The following is a 25,506-nucleotide window of genomic DNA, read 5'->3' as shown; positions in this document are numbered from 1 at the left end:
ATCCTGCTGTGGCCAGGTCTTTTGTCTCTCTGAAGTATCCAGCCCTTTCTGTCTCCTGGCAACACATATGGGGAAAATTCTTTAGGAGAAAAAGAAAAACAAAAGGAGAACTCCTAAAACCCCAACATTGTCCACCCTGCATTTTTCCCATATTAGCATATTACATCAAACTTAAACCTTTAAACTATATACATACATGCATTACCCCAATTATATACATATGTACATGCAGATACAGATACAAGTACAGTGCCATGGGTAGTTCACCCTAAAACAAGGTCCCTTTGAGATATGCATCGGGTCTCTCCATCCTTTTGCATCACCCACCAGGTGCAACCTGGTCCCTGAGCGAAGACAACCCCACGGATGGGTTTGTCTTTGCTCGAGGCAGAATTAACCCAAACAGTTTTTCCAAGCATACCTCTCATGTGCACCACTGGAACCTTATCCCCGTCTGTTGTTTGTAGGGGTTTGGATTGGGCAGGGCCTGCTCGAATGGTGGAGCCTCGGGTGTTAACTAACCAGGTGGCTCTTGCTAAATGCACCTCCCAGTTTTTGAAAGTCCCCCCGCCCACTGCCTTCAATGTGGATTTAAGCAGTCCATTACACCGCTCAACCTTCCCAGCTGCTGGTGCATGGTAAGGGATGTGGTACACCCATTCAATGCCATGTTTTCTAGCCCAGGTGTTTATAAGGCTGTTCTTGAAATGAGTCCCATTCTCAGACTCAATTCTCTCAGGGGTTCCATGCCTCCAAAGGACTTGCTTTTCAAGGCCCAGGATGGTGTTCTGGGCAGTAGCATGAGGCACAGTGTAGATCTCCAGCCACCCAGTGGTGGCTTCTACCACTGTGAGCACATAGCGCTTGCCTTGGAGGGTTTGAGGCAGTGTGATGTAATCAATCTCCCAGGCCTCCCCATACTTGTATTTGGACCACTGCCCACCGTACCACAGAGGCTTCACCCGCTTGGCCTGCTTGATCGCAGCGCATGTCTCACAATCATGGATCACCTGGGAGATACTATCCAGGGTTAAATCCAGCCCTCGGTCTCGTGCTCACTTATAGGTGGCATCTCTGCCCTGATGGCCTGAGGCATCATGGGCCCATCGAGCTAGGAACAGCTCTCCCTTGTGTTTCCAATCCAAGTCTATCTGGGACACCTCTATTTTCACAGCTTGATCTACCTGTTTGTTGTTACGCTGTTCTTCATTAGCCTGACTCTTAGGGACATGGGCATCTACATTGATGGACTTTCATGGGTAGCTTCTCTACCTGAGTGGCAATGCCTTTCCACTCATCAGCAGCCCAGATTGGTTTTCCTCTATGCTGCCAGCTGGCCTTCTTCCACCTTTCCAGGCAACCCCATAGAGCATTGGCTACCATCCATGAATCAGTGTAGAGGTAGAGCTTTGGCCACTTCTCTCTTTCAGCAATGTCCAGAGCTAACTGGACGGCTTTGAGTTCAGTGAGTTGGCTCAATCCACCTTCTCCCTCAGTAGCTCGTGCAACTTGTTGTGTGGGGCTCCATACAGTGGCTTTCCATTTCTGGCTAGCACCTACAATTCAGCAGGAACCATCAGTGAAGAGGGCATATCATCTTTCACTCTCCTTCTCACTCAGCTCGTTATATGGTGGGGCTTCCTTGGCACATGTCAGTTACTCCTCCTCGTCTTCAGAAGATAATCCAAAAGTCTCACCTTCCGGCCAGTTTGTAATTATTTTCAAGATCCCAGGGCAATTTGGGTTTCCAATATGGGCGTTCTGTGTGATGAGGGCAATCCATTTGCTCCAAGTGGCATTGGTGGCGTGATGCGTGGAAGGAATCTTTCCCTTGAACATCCAACCCAGCACTGGTAGTCAGGGTGCCAGGAGGAGCTGTGCCTCTGTGCCGATTACTTCTGAGGCAGCTTGGACTCCTTCATAAGCTGCCAAGATTTCCTTCTCTGTGGGAGTGTAGTTGGCTTCGGACCCTCTGTATCTTCGGCTCCAGAATCCCAGTGGTCGGCCACGAGTCTCACCAGGCACCTTCTGCCAGAGGCTCCAGGACAGACCATTGTTCCCGGCTGCAGAGTAGAGCACGTTCTTCACCTCTGGTCCTGTCCTGACTGGGCCAAGGGCTACCGCATGAGCAATTTCCTGCTTGATCTGGACGAAGGCTTGCTGCTGTTCAGGGCCCCAGTGGAAATCGTTCTTGTGGGTAACCAGGTAAAGAGGGCTCACAATCTGGCTGTACTCAGGAATGTGCCTTCTCCAAAAACCTATGGCACCTAGGAAAGCTTGTGTTTCCTTCTTGTTGGTCGGTGGAGACATCACAATGATCTTACTGATGACCTCGGTGGGAATCTGATGTCGTCCATCTTGCCACTTTACTCCCAGGAACTGGATCTCCTGGGCAGGTCCCTTGACTTTGCTCCTTTTGATGGCAAAGCCAGCTTCCAGGAGAATCTGGATGATTTTCTCCCCTTTCTCAAATACCTCCGTTGCCGTGTTCCCCCACACAATGATGTCATCAATGTACTGCAGATATTCTAGAGCCTCACCCTTTTCCAGTGCAGCCTGGATCAGTCCATGGCAGATGGTGGGACTGTGCTTCCACCCCTGGGGCAGTCGGTTCCAGGTGTACTGCATGCCCCTCCAGGAGAAGGTGAACTGAGGCCTGCACTCTGGTGCCAAAGGAATGGAGAAAAATGCATTAGCAATGTCAACAGTGGCGTACCACTTCGCTGCTTTGGACTCCAGCTCGTACTGGAGCTCCAACATGTCCGGCACAGCAGCGCTCAATGGTAGAGCCATGACAGTCCACAGTCAATCTCCATTCTCCATCTGACTTGTGCACAGGCCAGATGGGGCTGTTGAAGGGTGAGTGGGCCTTGCTGACCATCCCTTGGCTCTCCAGCTCACAGATGGATGGGGATCACAGCATCTCGATTTGTCTGATACTGCTGGTGATGCACTGTCAAGGTGGCAATTGGCACTTGTTGCTCTTGCACCTTCAGGAGCCCAGCTGCAGAAGGATTCTCTGATAGTCCAGGCAAGGTGTTCAATTGCCTATTGCCCTCTGCCTCCACAGCAGCAATCCCAAAAGCCCACCTGAGTCCTTTTGGGTCTTTGTAATAGCTGTTCTGAAGGAAGTCTATGCCCAGAATACACGGGGCCCCTGGGCCAGTCACAATGGGATGTTTTTGCCACTCCTTCCCAGTCAGGCTCACCTCCGCTTCCAATAGGTTCAACTGCTGTGATCCCTGGTCACCCCAGCAATAGAAACAGGTTCTGCCCCCACATGTCCCGATGGCATTAGGGTACACTGTGCACCAGTATCAACCAATTTCTTCGTATTTCTGATGTGCCGGGCCATTGGATCCACATCATCCAAAAGATCTGATTTGTTAGAATTGAAGAAGAGGCCCGGTGGCTCTGGCGGGGGGAGAAATTGCAGTCCAAAACCAATGTGGTTGATAAGAGCAAGCTCCGTTTATTAGCAATCCAGAGGCACTTATATAGTATACCAGCTTGTTAACTCTTAAGTGGCTTAAAACTTATCAAAGCGCATTTCTGCTTCTACCTAATTGGACTTACATTGGCAAGCTTCTACAGTTATGTTATGATTAAAAGAATTCAGAGTTCACCTCCCCTCTCCAGGTCTTATCTGCACAGCTGTACATCTTCAAAACTCCCTCTTTGTTTCCCAGGCCTTTTTCTCATACAGGCCTTTTTCTCATGCAGAGTTTTTGCTTGTACAGTCCTTTTATTGATCCCAATAATTCTATTTTGCAACACTGATTCTCCCGTGCCTTTTCATGGCTAGAGGAAGGACCCTTCTAGCCCTGGTTATCATTCCCTCCCTGGCCATACTTGCTAGAGGTAAATAAAATGCTAAATAGAGTAGGCCTATCAGAAACACTTGGCTAGTATCTAGAGGAAATATAAACCCTTCGAAAGCTGGTGGGGTAGGCCTAAAGAACTGGTTGAAGGGTTGGGAGAAAACTTACCCTGGTGTTATTTCCTCACAGAAGGTACCACTTTTAATGTAACCCCAAAAAACATGCACTTAGTGTGTGATAGCCCTTTATTCATGTACCCACATTCTGGAGGAAGTTAAAAGCCCATGAATTCTTCACTTTATTGACCCATAGTGCAAACTGGGTAACAGCCACAGTGGCCTTAGTCATAGGAACCATGTTTAGATAAGGAGGTGCAAAGGGGAGAAACAACCACGTGCCACCTGAACCAGGGTAAGCTAGACCACATGGTGCTGCCTAATGAGGTTTCAATGTTCAGCACACAAAAATGAGGTTATCCAGGATCTGTTATTCCTTTTTCACTGTTTTCTCCCAATGCCCTCGAGCCCCACATTGGGTGCCAAGATCTGTCTTGGTTTGAAAGACAGGTGTCTGCCACGGAAGGCAGAAGCCTCCCTTGGAATGGAAAATGTAACCCCGTCCATCTAAATTGTTATAATTTTGAAATCAAGGGGCTTTCAGGCAAAGGTATGAGAAATAGGAATAACAGTTCTTTATTAATATATAGATAACAAGGCAAACAAACAGCAATAACTATGGCAGTAACACCAAACAGAAGCACAAACCCAGTGCCAGCCCTCTCGGCTGTCAGGTCCTTTCCCCTCGGGTGCGGTTCCGCTCGCAGCCGGCAGGGGCGCTGGCGGCTCCCGGTGAGCAGGGCAGGTGCGATGGTTCCCCTGTGGCTGCAGGGGGCGCTCTGGAGCGAGGTTGGGGAGCACGCAGCAATGGCGGCTTGGGATCCCGGGAAGGGATGGAAGAAAGGCTTCACAAACCCCCTGGGCAGCCGATCCTGGTGTCCGGCCGGACCCTCGGGAACAGCAGGCTGGAGCATCAGGGAGGAGCACAAATCCAGGGTGGTAGACGAGATGTATCAAACTCTGGAGCTGCAGTGGGAACCCCAGGACATCTGGGCAGGCAGGGGATGCGGAGCTACAATGTGGCAAAGGCTCAGAGCAGTGGCAAAGGAACGGTGGGGCATGGCAGCGGCAGCCTGGCTCCCAGCAGGGCAGGGAAAGGCGGGCTTGGGATCCCAGGGTTTTCCCCTGAGGCACCCCAGCAGATGGTGAAAAAGTCCCTCTTTTAGTGAGGTAGGGTGTTAAATAGGGTCCCAGTGCGATGGCTGCTCCAGCGAGCAAGCTTCACTCATGGTAGAAGGAAGGCAGCAGAAGGCAGAACCCCGCAGTGGTGATGAATTCTCCCCACAGTGACCACATCCTCTCTCCCCTCCAAACGCTGAGAGGGCAAGAGAACTAGGGGCTGCACCCAATCCCTTTTTCCCAGTTCAAATCTCATGGCATCTCTGCCCTAGATGAGAAAACCCCAGGTAAAAGAGAGCAGTCAGCTGGACCTATCCTGCTGTGGCCAGGTCTTTTGTCTCTCTGAAGTATCCAGCCCTTACTGTCTCCTGGCAACACATATGGGGAAAATTCTTTAGGAGAAAAAGAAAAACAAAAGGAGAACTCCTAAAACCCCCAACATAGTGATGTAGCATTGCTTACCAAAGGATAAAATATAATCTTAGCAGAGATTATATCTGCTCTGTTCTGTGGATGCTATGAGGGGACCACCATATGCTTAAAAGGGTTTGGAAATGTTCTGAGTAGTATTTTGTTGTCTTGTTTCCTGTGAAGTGTTTTTATTGGAAGGAAAGGTGAAATGCATATTGAAAACTAACAACTAACTTAATCCATTACTGTTTAGAGTGTTTATGTTTCAATATTGTTTACATAATTGGGTTTGCATTTGGTTTGTCTGTTGCTTTTTATATTTCATTGGGAAAATATCAACATGGATTGTTTTGATATGTGGTGGACTTTTAGATGGAAAAGGGATGAAGGAGGGGATGTTGAAGTCTGGCAACATCCCACAGAATCCAGATGTGAATCATTGCCAGTCTGTTTCATAACTTTAAACATATAAAACACATAGTTGAAAGCCGATTGTTTTTCTTGGCTTGAAATTATTTTTAGTCTTGTTGGCCTTCATGATGATGATTGTGGTTTCTTCCTTAGACTTCTTTTACTTTGTCCTGGGCAATATACTTGTTGGCGAAGCACCCAGAGGTTCAGCAACGTGTTTATGAGGAAATAGTCAATAAGATGAGGAAAGATCAAGTTCCAGTTGCTGACGATGTCCCAAAATTGCCTTTGATTAGGGCTGTCCTGAAAGAAACCTTGAGGTAAGTAGCAGACAACTGAAAGATTTAATTCCGTGTTATTCTAATGGATTTTGAGTCAGTTCTAGCATTTTTATTTAATTGTTGCTACTGCTATTTGCAGCTTCTACTTTTATTTCTTGTAGCTGTATTGTGTCCAAGGATACTCAAGCAGTGAATAAGATAGATTATATAATGTTAATGTTTCTCAGTGGTATCACACATGTATGGCATGTCTGTTAAGGTCCAGAATCGAAGGTTTGATTTTTTCCCTTTAGTCTGTATGATGAAATGTAAAAACCTCCTCCCCCCCACTGGTACTTTGCAGTGCCACATCAATAATTTTAAGCTTCTTGATTTAAATTAAAGGCATGTGACATCCTTCTTTTAATATGTTTATACTGAATGTTCATCATGAGGTGAGGAGAGTAAGAGGATTTAAAGAAGGCATCAATAAGGCTTTTTCGGCTTTAGCAGTAGTGCTAAAATGTCTCCAGGTTGACCACCTAACTTTGTGCTTCTACATATGTAAAGCAAATAAATGCATAGACCAAATAACTCAACCTTCAGTTACAATAAATAACTTCTCTCAGATGATGGTCATATTCTCACAGATGATTCAAAGTCCTTGAAGCTCCAAGGTGTTCTGTACTTCCAAAAAACATTTTTGCTGTGAATGGATATGGCATTCATGCTGCATATTTGTGAATGCAAATTGGAATCTAAACTTTTAAAAATTGTATTAGTTATTACTGTTGAACTTCAGATAAATATTTCTCTCTAGGTTATATCCAGTATTGCCAGGAAATGGAAGAGTGACCCAAAAAGACTTGATCATTGGAGGATACTTGATACCTAAAGGGGTAGGTTCTGTTGCAGTCCTCTGCAGAGAGCAGTTTAATTTGTGTGTGAAATATGATCTGCTACAACATGTACACACTTCATTGATTTTAAAAGATTCCACCACGCTAGAACATTAAGAGGAAAGTATTTCAGTAATACCCATTTATATGCCACAAATGGATGCTATGATTGACTTGTTGCTGTTGTTTTGATATTTTTTTATTTGGGTCCTCACCGGCAAATGAAATTTATCATCATGACTTATTCTTAATATTCTTGAGGGTGGCGTCTATTAATAACATCTCTGTGTAAATGGTACAATTCAATTAAAAAAGCATGAATTTCATTATTCTTGCAGTTTTCTAATTCTTTGTCTGTTAATTCCCTTTGTAGAGTTTCTTCCTTTTTCGCGTAGCAACTTCATGAAACAATTCCCAATACTTGTGACTTTTGTTCCCATCTCCTTCCCCACTGCATCTTCTCTAATGTATCCAGCAAGACTGAGAACAATTTGAAGATTATTTCCTTTGACCAGTTGAGAAAGGGATTTGATTTTTGAGGTATCCTTTTGTCTTTAGAATTACTCAAAGATACTTAATTTTTATCACCTCTTATTGCAGAAATTACAGTAATTGCAAGTGCTTTTAAATTTTGTTATGTGCATTGGATTTAGCTAAACATAAATTCATTTCTTTCCTTAGACTCAACTGGCACTTTGTCATTATGCTACTTCATACAGTGAAGAAAATTTCTCAGAGGCGAATGAGTTCCGACCTGAGCGCTGGCTGAGAAAAGATAATTTGGACAGAGTAGACAACTTTGGCTCCATCCCCTTTGGTTATGGCATTCGAAGTTGTGTAGGAAAAAGAATTGCAGAGCTGGAAATCCATCTTGCACTGATTCAGGTTAGAACTATGTGATAGCATTTCAAGAAGAAAAGTGAATTGGTATTATTTTTTTTATGTATGCCATTTCTGGATACCCTACAGTGCTCAAAACCTTTGTTTTGGACTATTGTCTAACGTACTCATCCTACAAAGACTTGGAAAATTGAAAATAATCGTGCTTGAAATGTAGCATAGTACTTAAACTACATTGTAGATGGTATAGTACACATGATGGTAAAGGTAAGTTTGTTAGGGAAATATATGGATTTGGTACAGAAGGCTTTTGTAAGAAAATCAGAGGTGTTCCTTAATGTATATTAGAATGGTTACCTGCTCAGTTTCTATTTTTTAGTTAGAAGAATTCAGAACTTTCAAAGATGTAAAATAGATTTTATATCCTTGTACTGATCACAGTGTGATGACAAATAGTAGAATTTTTCTGTGTTCTGTGCTTTTCTGTCTCTTCTTGTTCTTTCTTCTAACTCATTATCATTTTAGATACACATAATTCATAGTTATATAAATAGTTGGTACATATTGATATATATAGGTTTTGATTGGTTCATATAATAAAGAAAACATTCCCAACAGCTGCTACATTTTTTGTCATTTACAAGACCCCCTTCAGCTCAAATAATGAGTCCAGATTGTGCAATCAAATCTCAAAGATTTGGTAACTATTTATAGTTACTTAACTATAAAAATTTTTAGATCCATTTTACGTATTCAAAGCAAAGCTTGACTGAATTTGTCTTTGGATTTCCTTCAGGAAATTTCTAGCGCAATCTCTGAACAATTAGCACCTGTCTTTTGAACCTGAGAGTGAGAGAGCTCCCAGGGGGCTGGGTTAAAAAACATGCTTCCATCTTTTTGAGAAAGAGGCTCAAGGAAGCAATGGAGAACCTGCTTTGTTTTCTGGACAGAAACTAGAACAAACCAGCACATAACCTATTTACAAACATTGAGATGATATTTAAGTGATTTAAAATTAGAAACACATAGAGCTCATCAAAGAGAAATTGTTTCAGACCAGTCTGATTTCCTTCTTTGACTTGATCGCTTACCTAATATGGGGGTATAAAGTAAGTCATGTACTCTGACTTCAGGAAGTATTTTCACACGTCCTGTATGTTTTTCTCTATATTAAATTAATAAAATTTGTTCCACATGGAAGTGTCCATAAATTGCATGCACAGCTGGTTGGAAAAAGGAAATAGCTGGAGGTAGTAGCTATCAAATATTTGCTGTTGAACTTGGGAAAGCATTTAATGAAAATTCTATAAAAGTCTGTCCTGCATTTGATTTAGGCATTTTCATTATGGCATTTATTTTCATTTAGGCATTTCATTAATAGTATTTTCATTAACAGTGTAAGTGATGGATTAGAGAATACTTTTACAGTTTGCATGGGATACCAAGCTGATGTGAATTAAGTTAAGATCAGGGGATGTAAATATAGAATTATGAAAAAAAAAAGGAGAAATGTTCCAGAAGCAGCACAAAATTATTCACTAATGACAGTTGCAAGTTAGTGCCCTTGAGAAGAAATAAATGCATAAATACAAATTTATGAACAACTGTCTGGGTAATATTAGTACCATAGGAACATACTGGAGGGATATAGTAAAAAATCAGTCAATTCTGACAAGGCAATGTGATTCTAGATTATATTTGCAGCATTAGCAAGCATTTTGTATGTCAGAAAGATGAGCTAAATTACTCAGTCTTGCCAAACACTGATGCATCCTCACTAAGCAGCGATAAACAGCCATCCCTGCACACTGCATTTTAAGGACAATATAGGCAAATTCAAGGAAATTTGGAAGACAAAGAGAATAACAAGAAGGACTTAAAAAAGAGAAAAGTTAGATAACATTTTTGTCAAACATCTGACTCTGAAAAAGGCAGTTATATATAGGAAAATAATGCATTGGTCATCAGTCATACTAGGAGAAGGATAAGAGATAATTACTTAATTTATAGAAAAAAGTGTTTGAGATTTATTATTAGGAAAAGTTGAGGATGTTGCAGTATTTCCCTCTTGAAGGTGTAAAAGTAGATAGCTGAGGTATTTTTTGTTCAGAAAAATGTGTCTGATGGGATTGGGACTCCTATTGCTTTCTTAATAATTTCACATATTGATTGATATTAAAGGAAGTGAAATCAAAAACACATAGAGAGGAACCTCACAAGGTTTGAAAGAGACCTTAGTTTCTTTGATAGTTCAGATTGTTTAATCTGGAAGTTCTTCAGAAAGGACTTGCTCAGTCCTCCCTCAGTCAGAGGAGGAAGATTTTGAACTATAATCTTTACCTTGTAATACCTTATTTTATTTTCCTGGATGGGAATCATAGCACTTAAACTCTGCAGAACTGGCAATGCAAATTTTGCTTGTGACAGTCTCTTCTCTTTTTTAAAGGCTAATCTTCATCAGTAATTTTGCAGTTTTTCTAATACTTGTCCTGTTTATGTTCACAGCTACTTCAGAATTTTGAAATCAAGATTTCTTCCAAAACAGAACCAGTTCATGCCAAAACTCATGGACTTTTGACTCCTGGAAACTCCATCAATGTGAGATTTTCTGACAGAAAATGAAACTCAAATGTTTTGGAAGTACTTATGCAATTTTCATGGAAACAGGTTTGCATTTTGTGGAAGTTTAAAACATGTTTGTTCTCTGGTTTCTAGGTATTTGACAATATAATGAAGTATTATGTTCTGCCTTAGTTCTAGCAGTACATAACAGCAGTTACCTCTCCTGTAACAGCTAATTACACATATGAAAATATATACAAAAAAAAAAAAATCCTTCTTGCACTGAGGATCTCCTTTTATCTGGGAGAATTCCTAGTAATAACAACACATGCATTGAAAAAGCCAACCAAAAGTAAATTCAGACATGTCAGTATCATTCAGTGGTTTTGTTACACTGTATTTGTGACTGTATTTGAGAGCAAGGGGATTACTGTATATGTGAAAATTAGCTGCATGTATAAGTTTGTATTCTCCTGTTTCTTTTCCTCCAGTGTTTTTTAAAAGTTTCCATGTAACACTGATTTTTTTTAAATCTGTAAAAACATTTACTCTGCATGTATTAAAAAAAAAAATCCAGTAATATGAAAAGCAAGGATAGAAAAAATACAACTTATGTCACATTGTTTAGACTTGAAATACAGAACATATGCAAATTTATCTAAACTTAATCCCCATAAAATGTTTCTATATAGTTAAAAAAAATTAAAAGTCTTAAAAATGAAAGTTTAAATATCACATTGGAGAGCTTGAAGCCAGGCATTGTTCTCATCACCAAAGCACAAGCCACTGTCACTGTTCTAGCTAATATGCCAAACCCAAATGTAAATATTAAAAGGAGGTAGTTGTTACATTTTTATCATTTAATTAAAATGCTACTTTTATTCATAGTTCTTCAACAGTAAGAACTGGAAACTTCCCATTTTAACTTGCTGAACCCATAGGCAAATACAAAGTTCTGTAGGATGGAAATGTGACTACTGAAGTATTCAGAGAGATTTTTTTACTGTCTAGTGCCTAACAGAAAGTGTGGACATCTGGAAATTTGGGATTGGTTTTTGGGGGGTTGTTTTGTCTGTTTGGTTGGTTTTTAAATGCTATTATTTTTCCTATGACAGCCAACAGAAAATTCTCTTTTGCATGATACTTTGGATAACTTTAGTATCACTGCACTAACCTTACATTCTCATTTTTGAGAGAAACCTTGTACCTTGTGTCCATGTTATGCCTTGAATGGTGCTCAAACCTGCACATCCTAATATGATACATATGTAATTATGTATCGTTAACTGTTTACATGTCAGGCTCTGACTGTTGTTAGGGAGGTAGTTTACATACTGACAATCATAAATATTTCAGCAAAGTTAGCAAAAGTTTTGCATTTTAAAATGACAACATTTTTCTTTATTTGTCTAGCCTTTGGAAGCCAAAGACAGGTTAGAAATTAAATACCACACTGTAGTTTTAATGGTATACATGAAATTTCACATAGCTAGCTACTACAGTCACATTGTTGTGGTATTTTGTTCCTTTTTGTGGTGCCTTTTCAAGGTTTAGACAAAAGAAAAACAAAATTGATCTGATCTATGAGAGGATTAAATGCTTACATAAGGACTTTAAAATGTTATTCTTGTATTGAGCATATATGTGTACTGTAAGAAAACCAGGTATTCTGTTTGGGAGTATTTTCCTTGAACAAATTTGCCTTCTGATTTTTCCAGGTCTTCCAATTATTCTATCTTTTTTTTTTTTTCTTTCCCATTGTTATTTTCAATTGTCTCCATCTTAAATCAAATGAAGAGATTTGTATTTGCCAGAGCCAGCTGACATCCCGAAGGAGATGTTTTTCAAACATCTGTTTAAAAGTCTATGGACTGAGTATTTGACTCCATACCTCTGCCTGGTTTTGTTGACTTGTTGAATCCAAATTTGGATGCCATATGGTGCCTTTCTTTTGCTTTGTCACAGCATCATTAGAAACACCAGCCACTGCTATGTTGCAGTACATCTGTTACTTGGTATCAGTCCCTAAGTAATACATCACTGTAGAAGATGGAAGAGACATTCTAAAATACTTTTTATAGCATTTGAATCTTTTCATGAAAACAGCCAGTATTTTTTTCTAATAGAGCATCTATCCATGTAAGTTGTCTTTTATACATAATAAAATATTTATACAGAATTTACAAGTCTTGGTTCTTATTTTAATTACTACTTATGTTTGCATTTTTCTTTAGCAGCTTAAAGTCTTTAACTTGTTGTATAGAACTGAAAGATTCACTGCTCCATGGGAAATTAATAGTTCAGCTAGAAAAGATGAGGATTCGTACAAGAATTTAAGGTATATAATGACCTGGCAGAAGGAGAGATAACATTGTTTTAAGTGTACTGTCATTCTGGAGGAAAGTTACTGGCAAAGTTATCCAAGAAACACTTTAGGACTGACTCTAATGTTAATGTTTTGATTAATTGCTTAATACATAGAAGAGTATTAATGACATAAAGAAAAAAGGCATAAGTGTAAAAAATCAAACCAAAACAACAACAAAAACAGAACTCAGAATGTACTAGAAATGGGCTGGAATTTAATAGCAAAATATAGGTATGTAGGAAATAAAAATAATTTATTTGAGGAGCTCGCCTATTCTTCCCCAATTTCTATCAGAGATACTTCTTCTTAAGTGCTACATACAGTGTGCTTAAGTGTTCAAGAAAGGTGGAGTCTGATTTGGACAGGTAAGGAAACACTAAGATTATCAGGTTAAACTGCAATGGTTTTTGCTCTGCCTCCCTGTGGTTTGCTGGCAGATCAAGCCCTGACACACCTGGAAGCTATGTAACCATGAGTTTAGGAGAACTTGGTTTGTTGGACACAAAACTGCTGAGTTGATTTTGCTTCTTCCAGTTGGATTAGATAACAGGTAGTGGAGACACGGATGTCTGCAAGAGACTGAATTTATCCTCAGAAAGTTCATGTAGTTAGTCTAGAAAAGTGAATATTGTAAGAAATCATAAATCTCTTCAAATACTTTCAGGTTAAGCTCTTTAGTCCTTGAAGTAAAGGACAATGCCTGTTCAAAACAAGTATCACCAGTAACAATGAATAAATAAACTGGTGTGGAAAGTTTCAAGCTATTGGGAGAATTAGAGTTTAGATTAAAGTCACTGTGAGACACGGGGAAGACTGAAAAAAAACCAAACCCAACCATGAAATGATAAAGCATGGTAAAAAGAATTCCCTAAAGTATTAACTAGAATTACTGTATTCAGTCACTTTGTTCCCTGTTTTTCCTTCTGGCAAGGAAGGAATCTATGAGGTCAGTGGTGAAATAGTCACAACTCCAGCAACACTGTATGCCAGTAGTGAATGAAACTTAGGAGCTTCTTAAATAGCCCAGCAGTGATGTGACTGTGAAGATGGAGAGTAAGATGCCTGGAAGCTGTGCACATGAGAGAAGTAGGCACTGGGGGTGTGTTTGGAGCTAGGAACAGAAGAGCTGTGCTGGTATTTGGGACTGGGAAGGGAGGAGTGGGAAAGCCACATAGAGTGGAGGCTTTGGGGCTATACCAAATATCACATGGGGTGCAAGTTCAGGAAGTGGAGATGTGAGCTGTGGACTGCATGTGGGATGGGGCAGACTGAGAGAAAAGGGATGAGGCAGGAGTGGTTTGGGTGCCTGATGTGTACTATTTGCACCATATTAAAAAAAAGCCCACTACTGGTTTTATCATTGAGCTTTTTCCTTACTATGCTGTGTTGTCACATAATGTTTATAACTTAAAAAAATGCTATAATATAATTACTAGAGGTTTACATCTTTGGTAATGCCAAATTTCCCCAGTACATGCCCAGAGAGAGATTCGGAAGGGCTGTTACAAATCACTGATTCTCAGTGTTCAGAACAATGTTAGTCTGCACTGGCAGGCTCCCACAGTGGCAGATGCATCAGGAGGGTTTTTCACCTCCTGAAGTGTCACAGAAGTGTCAATAGAGGATTTACAGGGGCAAGTGAAAAGCAGATGGTAGGATGATTTAAAATGCTACCAAGTGGTAGTCTGAGCGCTGTACAGCTACTGAGCACAGATGTAAATATGTATGCCAGCCAATACAACCACTGGGGAGGACAACTGCTCTTACACATTGGACCCTTCTGTTTTTTGCAAAGTGATCATTTCTGCCATGGACCATGTATATTGAAGCAAGATAAACTATGGTTCCCTGGAATGTGTGTTGGAAAATATTTCGGAAGAGGTCCAAAGTCACTAGGTATTTCTTATTCCTGTATAGGTTTCCATCTAAACCTTACACATGCAGTAGTAAATTAAAAAGTTGGATGGGAAGGTGTGAGTATTAATTATTTTAGTACATGATCACTTAAATATATATATTTATTCATTTTATATATATATGTATAATAAAAAGAAAAATATTTTATCCTCTGTGATTAATGCACACATTCACATACCTTTTGCCCTTTCAAAGGGTACTTACAATGGAAAATATGTATATGTATTGTATATGTATATGTATGCTAAGAGCTTGCAAATATTTATTCGTGTTCTTTCTGGGAAAAAAAAACCAAACAAACCAAAACATGGAGATGACATTTGGGTATTTCAAAAATAATTTCAGCTGAGTTTCCCCTATGTTTCCAATAGGATTTTCTTCAGGGAACTACTGAAAATACTACACAGTGGTTTTGGTACCACTAGGTGGTGCTGCCATTATAGTATTCCTTAGTGAAAGTCTGTGATTATGTATCTACGGGGGAAAAAAAAAATATATATATATATATATATATATAGCTAAGAGCAATGTACTTACTGTGGCTTCTTAAAGGTAGAGGGGTTTGGTTATACTTGTTTGACAAGGACTCTCATCCCCTGTATGTGTAAACATTCTCAATTTCTGTTCATCTTTTGGATATCCTTGCTCAAAATGGGAATTTTCATGTTGAAAAAAGTACAGTCTGTCCAAAGTTTTGTGTGGGAAAATTTCGTTATAGAAAACCCAGCCTTTGCAGTCCTGTATGGCTCCTGCTGAGATTTGTCTTTAACAGTTTGTTAATCATTGAGGTTTGACAGTCTACCTGTTATCATGCAAAATTCAAAATAAAGCCAGTTCTTACTCTGAAGAGATCACAGTCTAGGTGAGATAAAAGTAAAGGAGACAGGAAATAGCTGAGGGGGATATTTGTGTGTTTCAGACACTATTGCAATAAACATTGCAGTAAACAGGAGATCATCTGACACCATTTAAAGGGTATTGTACCAACACTGGCAATGTTTGTAACACAGTGTTTGCTGTCAAGTGTTTACCTAGTTGGGAAAGAATTACATTGAAGTGTAAACTCACTGAAGCAGCCCACTTTACTCAGAAAAAAAGGTTGAAGTCAGGGATTGTAGAAAGGAGTGCCTAAGAGATAAAGGACTGCAAGAGAATGTTTGCCACCACAGTTAATTATAGGATAAGAAACATTTAGACAAATCTTCCTTACTTTCAGCAGCTCAGCTTGATAAGCTCTTTGTCTCCTTTATGCAGATAGGGGTGAACACCTGAATTTGCTTGAAGATTCCCAAATACTGCAGAGACAGTCTCATTCCAGGTGCAAAAAAGAAGCATAAAGTCTAGTTGATTAGAGAATCAAAAAGGTATGTGGGGAATCAGTTACACATCTCTGGAAGGAGTTGGTTAAAAATCTTCAGCTAGGAAGATACCACTGACAAAGCAATCAGCATTTCACTATCACAGTTATAGATGCTTCTTTTATGGTCACAAATTCATAAATAATAAATGCATAGTAATCATGATAACTCTATCAAACACCCGTTTCACAAAGAATGAAGGCACCAAATTCATCCAAGAAATAATCATTCACTGGTTGCTAGTCAGCTTAGTTTCGCAATATAAATAGGTACCAGCTCCAGAAAGTGTGGGCAGTCATTTGTCTCACCTCTATGCTACATTGTATTTTAAAGATGGTTACAAAACATCCCAACTTCGCAGATTTCTGAGACATAAATCTCAGCTGGCAAAGCTTTCTAGCACATATTGCGATGCAGAGATCAATCATCACATCTGCAGGGAATGGCTACACTTATCCATCCACTGGCTGTGTTAGATTAAATTGAGGCGGCAGGAAAGATCTAATACAGCCATGCTGCTGTATCAAAGCAGATGTCTCTAATGTTTGTATGTTTTCAAAGCTGTAAATTTTAGGCCCACACTGAACAGTTTCAGTGTGTTAAATTCCTCTTTCTGCATCTTCTGAGACTGGATCATCTTGATTGACAAAGCTTCACTGGCAAATGCATAGTAGAGATTAATGTTTTAATCTGTCACGATTCTGGGTCACATCGGAATGCTAGAGTGCCACTTGTAATTACTGCAATTGTGTTGATCTATAATTTGGTATTAAGTACTTTCATTATTATTTTTGATGTTGGCATTTCACCACACAATACTATAGGCAAGACCAAACGAAATTTATGCTATTATTTGGCTATAAATAGCACATTGTCCTCTTTCTACTGGCACAGAAAATAGCAGGCTACTAATGAGTTTCTGCCATGAGAAGTGATAAAATATCAATTGTTCAATTCATGTAAAATTAAAATTAATTAAATTATGGAAAAACATATAGTGGATGGGGAATAACCTTACATTTCCCAGATGCTGGGTTAGGTCAGGGTCCTAAGGCTTTGCCACTGAATTGACTACTTCTCAGAGGAGAAAATCTTTCCTAGGCCTTTGCTTTACTTCTATGACTATTATTAAACAGCATAGTGATAACAAAAAAGAGAGGAGAAAAGAGTTCATTATTTTTGGATGACTTTAGGCAACAAATAGAAGCAACCACTTTATTGGTTATCATCATGTACTTCACATATAAAGTTTGGAAGTTTAATGTTGAACAGTGTGACTGGAAAGATGGATGTTTAGTGTCAGCACCAGGGAGCAATGAGAATCCATTATTTATTTCTCCAGGATCTGTAAAGAAGGACCAAAACAAGGAAGCCTTTGTCATGCTTTAATGTTTTTTGGAGTATTTTTTAAGGGGATGGCAACTCATAAAAGGTTAAAAACTGCTAGCTAGAAGATACTTCCTCCAGTTGGTTTTTGTGATTGTGATTGGTGTTTTTAGTGACTACTGATTGTAACCAAGGGGCCAAGAGAAATACATCAAAGACAGCAGTGAGTCAATAAAGTCTTTGTGATCAGCGGGACATTCCTGTGGGATGAATAGCAACTTCTAATTGCAAGATAATGTGGAACTAGTAACTAAAGAACTGCCTCTAATATTGCATGTAAACAAACAGGAACCTGTAAAATATTTTTTTATAAAAAAGAGCAAAACTGATCTGATTAGCTTTATCAAAACATATCTAGGAACTGTTCCATCCTATATGGCATAAAAGCACCAATCGTGTGTGTTTCTGTATATATATTCTGGTATTTATATAAGAAGATGAAGACTTGTTTGCTGTGATAATGGATAGGATAGGATAGGATAATTAATTAAATATTTCCAGGAAGCATTTCATTAATGGCAAGGTCAAACCTTCTTGTTCTCCCCCATAAAGAAAAGCTTTCTAAATAAAATGGGAATGTGTAATTTCAGAAGGAAAGAACTGTGTGGTTTCTAGGATTACCACACCCCTATGGGGCTATGAGTAGGTGTAGTGTTGGTCGGATTTGCAAGTGGCTTGCACCTATTTGTTGCTCTGTCTAGGTAATGTAGGGTTGCTTGCCTTACTAAAGGTTTACTATGTAAGTCTTGGTAAATCTGGATCACGTTGGCATGCTAGGAAGGGGTATTTTTGCTTGTTTGGTTGGTTGTTTTAAATCTAGGATCTCAAAAGATCTGACAGCACACATACAGCCAGAGGATAATGCTGTGCAAGATTATTCTTATCCAGGCAGTTTGCTCTGTCTTGCTGTGACGTAGCTCACCAGTGTTATGTAGACTAAAAAGACTGTTCTCTTGTAATAGTTGCCTTTTGGGTTTCTATTTGCTACCAGTTTCTAGAAGCTTGTTTTACAAGCAGCACATCTCTGCAATATATATAATAAATTTATCTTTACCTCCATGTCCAAGAGAGAAGTGTCACGTTTTGTCTTTCCTTAGCTTGTGACTCAAGGCTGTGAATTCCCTAAAATAAATAAAAATGTTGAAGTCATGGCTTAATTCCCCCTGCCCTTCTTTGGTTTTCAGTTTTTGTGATTCAGATTTTGACTTTTTTTTCCTCTCTGGACACCTATTTCTGTGATTCCAAAAGGTGGGGTTTTGAGGGAACATCCTGTATTGAAAAATTCCTAGTAAAGGTGCTCAGATGCTGCAATATTTCCAGAGTTGTGCTTCAGCTTTCAGAGTACAGTAGTAGAAACAACATGTATTTCCATCACTTGTGCAGTGACATGTTAAGAAAAATGTTCACAATTTACTATGTTTGGTTGATTTATCTGGTAGTGTTGCCTTGTTTCAAAATACAGTTCGGAAACAAACCAGAAATTTAACTTGAAATTCATGTTTATTCTTCTAGCATGCTGATGACCCTGATATCTGTATACACAGGGCTGTGACTCATTAAACTTTAGAGGATGCTTACTTTTGGACTGTAAATGTTTTCTGCTAAATTTGGCACGGAGACTTGAAGATGTCAGAGCATCGATTGATACATTGAAATGTCACATAATTTGTGAAGAGAAATATATAAGTTCTAACAAATTCTAACAATTTGAGGCCTTCGCTGTTTTTTGCTGAATCTTTATGAAAGCCTTTTTACAGAATTGATAGAGCTCTGGAAATGGCTGAATTGTTGCAGGTGAGAATAATTTTTTGTGCATTTTTCTGTGTTGCATTTTCTGCAGTTCAGCCCTGATCCAGGTCTAGGAAAACATTATTGTAAATGTCAGTACTTATTAAATAGAATAGATTGTATGAATAAATTGTATCCAATGTTTTATTAGATATATGCAGAAAACAGGATTTGCTCAGACTGGAAAGTTACCATCCTTCTTTTCTGAAAAATCAAATCCCAAACCTCAAAAGCAAAGCGTTGGATAATTTTGAAAACCGAAAAGATCTGAATTGATAGTAAGCTTCCAGTAAAAAGTAAAAAGTAAGGAGAGATGGCTCTTGTAAGTAATGTGCAGTGAATAAGTCACCCTATTTTGTTGCCAAGGAAATAAAATGAGGCTCTTGGTAAAGGGAAGTAAGGAGGAAGACATTGCAACTGGGACAACTGTTACCATTACATAATCCACCTGGCACGGTTATCACAAGTGTGGAACCTTGTGGACATACGTTTGAAAACATCAAATATCTCCTGCATTTCAGTGACAGTTTGTGCTGTTGATATGGTGTCCTGGTGATATGCTATCCTTTGTGTGATTCTACCAGATGGGCCATGTGTTCTACTGTAGCTATAGATGGGGATAAATTGGCCCATCCATTTGAGTATACAATTATTTCTGATTTTTTAGATGTTTTAGATATTGAAGGCTTCAAGAATTCTCATAATATTTTCCAAAGGAAGTACATGATTCACTTGCCTGTTCCTTGCTGATTGATGATAATGAAAAAGTAAAACCAAAATTATTTCATATGTACCAAATCCCTTCTTTTCCTGCACAATGGGGTACATAGAAATTTTGATAAGCTTCTTGGAAGTATATTTGTGCAAAGCTTACAGACCATTTCCATTCTTTACTCACTTCATTTAATAGCAAAGGGTAGCTGATCTGTCACAAATTCAGGGCCAAAGACCAGTTTGTGATGGCTAAACCCACAAAGGCAGAGAAAAAAATAGTTACATGCAGGGGTATCAAGCATCCAAACGGGCATGTGGATGGAAAAGAAATATTATCTGAATTTTGAAGTTCAGTGAAAAATCTGCCAAAGTTTGGAGGTCCAAAACCCAGTAAGACACATCATGAATACCACGTAATTCTTAGAATTCAAGCAAGCTTGCAATCAAGGGACAGTCTTCAGTGAGACGTGAGACAAAGTTTTATTGTCATTTTATTTCCTGCCTCTCCCTGTTTCTGAGCAGGTGAGTCTGAATTACACAGGCAAAGCTCTCAGCTTTGGAGCCTTTCCAGTGCTATGGTATTCATTTTTTGGGTTTTTTTTTTGTGTGTTTAGAGCATGAGAAGAGTCACTTGGGTATCATCTTGTGTTTCTCATAAAAGATAATGGAGAGATCCAGCAGGAGTTGAGTGTTTGACAAGTGTGGGAGAGAACACCTTCAGGACATTATTTTAAAATCAAAGTTCTTTCATGTTGCTCTTGTTTTAAAGGACAGAACACATAATCAGAGAGGTTTTCTCTATTATTTTTATGGCAAAAACTTCCTGATTCTTCCCTGCACCTTTCTGTGGGAGAACAAAGGGAGAGTTTACAAGAGAATATAGTTAGTCAGAAAAGAATTCTAAGGCAAACTAGATAATGGTGAAACTGATAACCAAATTATGCTTGACAATGTTATCAGGTTAAAAGAAAAGACAGAAGTCACCTTTGCAAGATCTTCTGGAATGCTGTCCCAAGAAGAATGCATGATCTGCAATGGAAAGAAAAAGGCAGGCAAGGTTGGGGTTAGAACTTGATTAGATTTTGCCACATAATATATTTTGTGCAATTTGTTGTTCTCAAGATGTTGGATTTACTGTCTTAAGTTAGTCCTTCACCTGACATCACTAAAGCAAGACAGTGGTGCTGGCAGGGAGTGAGGCCAACTGACCCATAGTGTTATAGCCAGAGTTAGCCAGAACAAAACTATGGACCCAAAACCCAGGTTGTTTAATATCTGAATTTCAGCTTTGAATACTACAAGAAATTATGATTGAAATAGACCCATCTTTCATTATATTAGTACTTGGGGTGAAGGGCTTTAGAGTGCTTCAAAGAGCTTACTCCAATTAATATTATTTAGTATAAATACAAGCATTTAAATAATTCAGTAATGATATATTTATATTTTCCATAAACATTTAATTAACTGAACTCTACTAAATATTTTCTAAAAACTGTAATTATCTTAAAATCAGAACTCCTTGCTGAAAAGAAACAAAAATCAATTTAACTGGCTTTTAATCTTCTTTGTTATTGGAACAGAGAATATATACTCCTAGTTCCATGACTGGTAGAGACCACTACTGTTGTAATTTTAGAATTATTTTAGTTAAATGAATGGGATTATACATGAAAGATTTTGCCACCAGTAACAGGGAAGATTTTGGTTATCACAGCTCATAGTTCTAAACACATGAACTATAATTAGAAGATTCAAGGCAGAAAAAATAAAAATAAGTTAATGGATACATTGCTGAAATCACTTTTGGAAAAATGAATTTTTATACCAATTTAAATTAGGAATCATGAAGGAAACAGCGTGCTCCAAGATCGACAAAACTGGCAAAACAGGACTACTAATAATAATGAAAAAAAGAGGTGGAACAACAAGTTGTGTAATGAAGGGAATAAATTGTACCTAAGCTACAAAATAATAGACTCCAAGCCAGTGAGCATTTTAGCATATGTTTAACTGTAAACAGGTGAACAGTTTATCTCCCTTTAATGAGACAACTGAGAAGTGAAATACACTTATGGGGCTGAGGCCTAACATAGTCATTATTGACTAGAGTATTAATCAATTAAGAAAGCCATAAAAAAAGCAGTGGTGGGTATGTACATGTTAATATGCCTGTTTGTGCTAGAGTGTTTGACAGATTTGCTTCTTCCCTCTGAACTGTGTAAATGAGTCATCCTGTCACCAGGGGGATGGACTACAGGTGGGTTTCATAACCCATCTGGCTTTCTTAACTAGTTAAGCTATTCAGCTAATCTCCCTCTGTAGCTAAGGGGGAAGGCAGACGTTTTAGTTTACCTTTCCTCAGCTTTGAAGGTACTGATATCTCCCTTTTGACTATAAAAGGAGCCAAGGTGACTCAGCTTAAATTAAATATGTTTAGCTGGCTACAGTCAGGTGGAATGAAGTGTTCTGGGGTCCAGTGTTAAAACAGATTAGACAAATATGCACATATTGAACTCAATGAATCTCATTGCAGGAGATACTCATAAGCATTAAGTTTGATTTCTTTTAACTCCAGCTGTGCAGAATCTGTCACTAATGGCTTCCAAAAGCCTCTTTGAGCCTCTGTCTCACGATGCCACAAAGCATAAGCAAATACAAGCATTATGGTGCTAGCCTGTATGTTTATTACTAGATACAATTGGACTGCAGTCCAATTGAAATTATTTACATTTATAAGCTTGTAAAACACAGTAAGCTTGAGATCAGAACAATGGTGGATAGATACAAGACTGAAGCCACTCTTGTTCACAAAGCAACAACCTCCTGCATGTATTACCTGGCTGAAATGGCTTATATGGTCATTCAGTTGCATGGCCACTGGCAATGCATGTGGATCATGCCAGAGGAGTACCTTTTGCAACACACCTGGAGCCCAGAAAATGCTTTGCAGCTTTGGTGCTGATCCAATCAAGCACGGAAATGACTCATGCTGAGAAGTGGATACTTGCTGTTAATCCTAGCTTTTAAAATGTACACAGTTTGTCATCATTTTTCATTGTGGTGAACGTGTGTGTCTGGCTGCTTTTGTTTCACAGTTGTCTGATGTTTGCTGTGGACTCTCTTTTCAGCTCATGTGCTGCAATCATTTGCTTTTCACCTGAAAGAACGTAATCAGACAAAAATCCCTTCAAAACCAGTTCCACCGAAGAAAAGACCTAGGCAGGAGAAGCAAATATATGAGGTATGGTGGAGAGGAATGTGTTCTGACCCTGAAACATCTGCTCTTTTAAACGTGATGTTACAAATGTTTAACCATATGTTCATCTTTCACCCTTAAAAGCTCAGCTAAGGCAGGGGAGATGGGGGTAAGAGAATAATTACAGATGATACTGGAGAAGAAAGGTAATATGAAAATAACTAGTAAGGCTGAAATTATGGAAAAAATCGCATGTATTTGGGACGTATACTACAGAAAATGAATACTAAATTAATACTAAATACTGATCATATAGATAGATGAATACTAAATGTAAAGCCAGGAAAGAATTGAATAAATTTGCAGTTTGCAGTACAGATTGGCATCATGGATATGCATACACTCGAGTCTGAGTATGTCTTATATCACCTAATTTTACTGATACATAACCGAAACACATGCCCTAGTATTTTATTAAATGGGAATAGTATGTCTACTAACATAATTGAAGTATACCATGGGTTTAAACTGGATTCTGAATGAAGGTTTTGTCATGAAAAAAAAGCCATTGTCAAAACAGGCAAGAAATGCAGAAGCACTCTCATGAAGCCTTACAAAGAGGTGCTGACAGGTTCTCTGCCCACAGTTTCTAAGGGCTCTGGCAAGACAATTGTTTTAATTTTAAGTTCTGAATGAACAGAAATAGTATTGAAGCAGAAATGGGAAACAATAAATGAAAAAATCTGGCCTTGCTCTCTTAATTTATCACCTTCAACATTTTTCTGTTGCTTTACATAGCAGTAGTGCGTGCTAGACTATTCTCTGTGTGTGTGAAACTGGAGATAAGAGTCTTCATCTGGCAAAGTAATGACTGTGTGAAATGGTCCAGGGACACAGGGAAGTTTTGATACCATCTTGTAACTAAAATAGGTGTTTCCATCTTAAACAAAGATAAATGCATGTTTGTTATATATCTCAGTTGCCTGCAGAGCATTGGATTGGTTGGTACTGCACTGGGTATTGAGAGCACAAAGTACTCAGTCCCAAGCTCCCACAGAGAACTGGGATGAGTGTGCAGAAGCAGGATAGGAAAGGAAGGAAGCTTCCCCACCACTCGCCCAAGCCTCGGTGTGTGGTACTGACGGAAGCCTGGGGGCTGAGTATTAGGACATGAATAACAGTGCTGAGGTGGTTTCCTGTATTCCAGGAAGCAGAACTTTGTCCTCGTGTGTAAAGGAATACAATTGGACAAAACATATTTGCCCAGTAGATCTAGCAAAGCAAAACCAAAGCCAGGTGGCCAAGACCAATGGCATCCTGGCCAATGACATCAGAAATGGAACCAGTGTGGCCAGCAGGACCAGGGCAGTGATCATTTCCCTGTACCTGGCACTGGTGAGGCCACACCCCAAATCCCGTGTTCAGTTTCATGGCCACTCAATAAAGGAAAGAGATTGAGCTGCTGGAGTGTGTCCAGAGAAAGGTAGCAAGGCTGGTGAAAGGTCTGCAGCACAAGTCCCATGAGGAACAGCTGAGGGAAGTGGGGGGATTCAGCCTGGAGAAAAGGAGTCTCAAGGTGACCTCATCATTCTCTGTATCTATCTGAAAGGAAGCTGTAAGCAAGGTGGGGGTTGTTCTCTTTTCCCTGGTAACAAGTGACAGAACTAGAAGAAAAGGCTTCAAGATGTGCTGTGGAAGGTTTAGATTGGATATTGGGAAAAATTTCTTCACTGAAGGGGTGGCCAGGCATTGGAATAGGCTGCCCAGGGAAATGGTGGGATCACCATCCCTGGAAGTGTTCAAAAGGTGTGGGGAATGTGGCACTTGGGGATATGGTTTAGTTGTGAGCACAGTGGTGCTGGGGTGATGGTTGGACTCAATTATCTGAGATGTCTTTTCCAACCTTAATAATTCTATGATTTAAGCCTTCTGAAATTTCATCTTGCCTTTTAAATTCAGGGGTTTGATTCACTTCCAGGTACCGTTCCTTAAGGAATTAAATTTCCCCCTTTTTGCTTGTGAAGATCCAAGAGTAATTTGAGAAGTACCTATGTCCTATGAAATTGGACAATCAGATAACAATTAGTGGCACAGATTTCTTAAAACAAGAATGTCGTTTTGCTGCGGGATGAAAGAAGACAGCAAACTCATTCCACCATCTAAGATTAATCCCTTGCGATGCTTCCCAGCCTTTCCCACCCTGCTGGCTTCCTCTGGGACAGGCGGCGGCGGGGGACCCGGAGGAGGCAGGCAGGGTGGGGGAAATCCGTCCAAAACCTGCCCCCATCCCTTGTCCCTTTAAGGCAGCACTATCCCTTTAAAAGGCGGCCGGCGGCG

The 25,506-nt window shown here is 39.4% G+C and overlaps 1 protein-coding gene across 3 annotated transcripts in view; it reads left to right on the top strand.

Annotated features, from left to right (window-relative positions):
* LOC121670408 (cytochrome P450 27C1) overlaps positions 1-12,618 on the top strand; it is a 25,335-nt gene extending 12,717 nt beyond the window's left edge. For 2 of the 3 annotated variants that reach the window (XM_042040559.1, XM_042040560.1), the window contains exons 6-9: positions 6,032-6,198; positions 6,959-7,037; positions 7,719-7,922; positions 10,383-12,618. In XM_042040559.1, the coding sequence (XP_041896493.1) occupies positions 6,032-6,198; positions 6,959-7,037; positions 7,719-7,922; positions 10,383-10,499 (567 nt within the window). In that variant the 3' untranslated portion in view covers positions 10,500-12,618. Of the gene's footprint in view, positions 1-6,031; positions 6,199-6,958; positions 7,038-7,410; positions 7,578-7,718; positions 7,923-10,382 lie in introns of all 3 variants that reach the window. The other variant, XR_006018133.1, reaches the window with a different exon arrangement.
* Positions 12,619-25,506: the final 12,888 nt, after the last annotated feature.

The sequence above is a fragment of the Corvus kubaryi genome, unplaced genomic scaffold (genome assembly GCF_017639235.1).
Source record: "Corvus kubaryi isolate FWS band 111438036 unplaced genomic scaffold, C.kubaryi_AGA036_p1.0 37396, whole genome shotgun sequence".
Lineage (NCBI taxonomy): Eukaryota > Metazoa > Chordata > Aves > Passeriformes > Corvidae > Corvus > Corvus kubaryi.
This window is presented reverse-complemented; position numbering and strand designations above follow the sequence as displayed.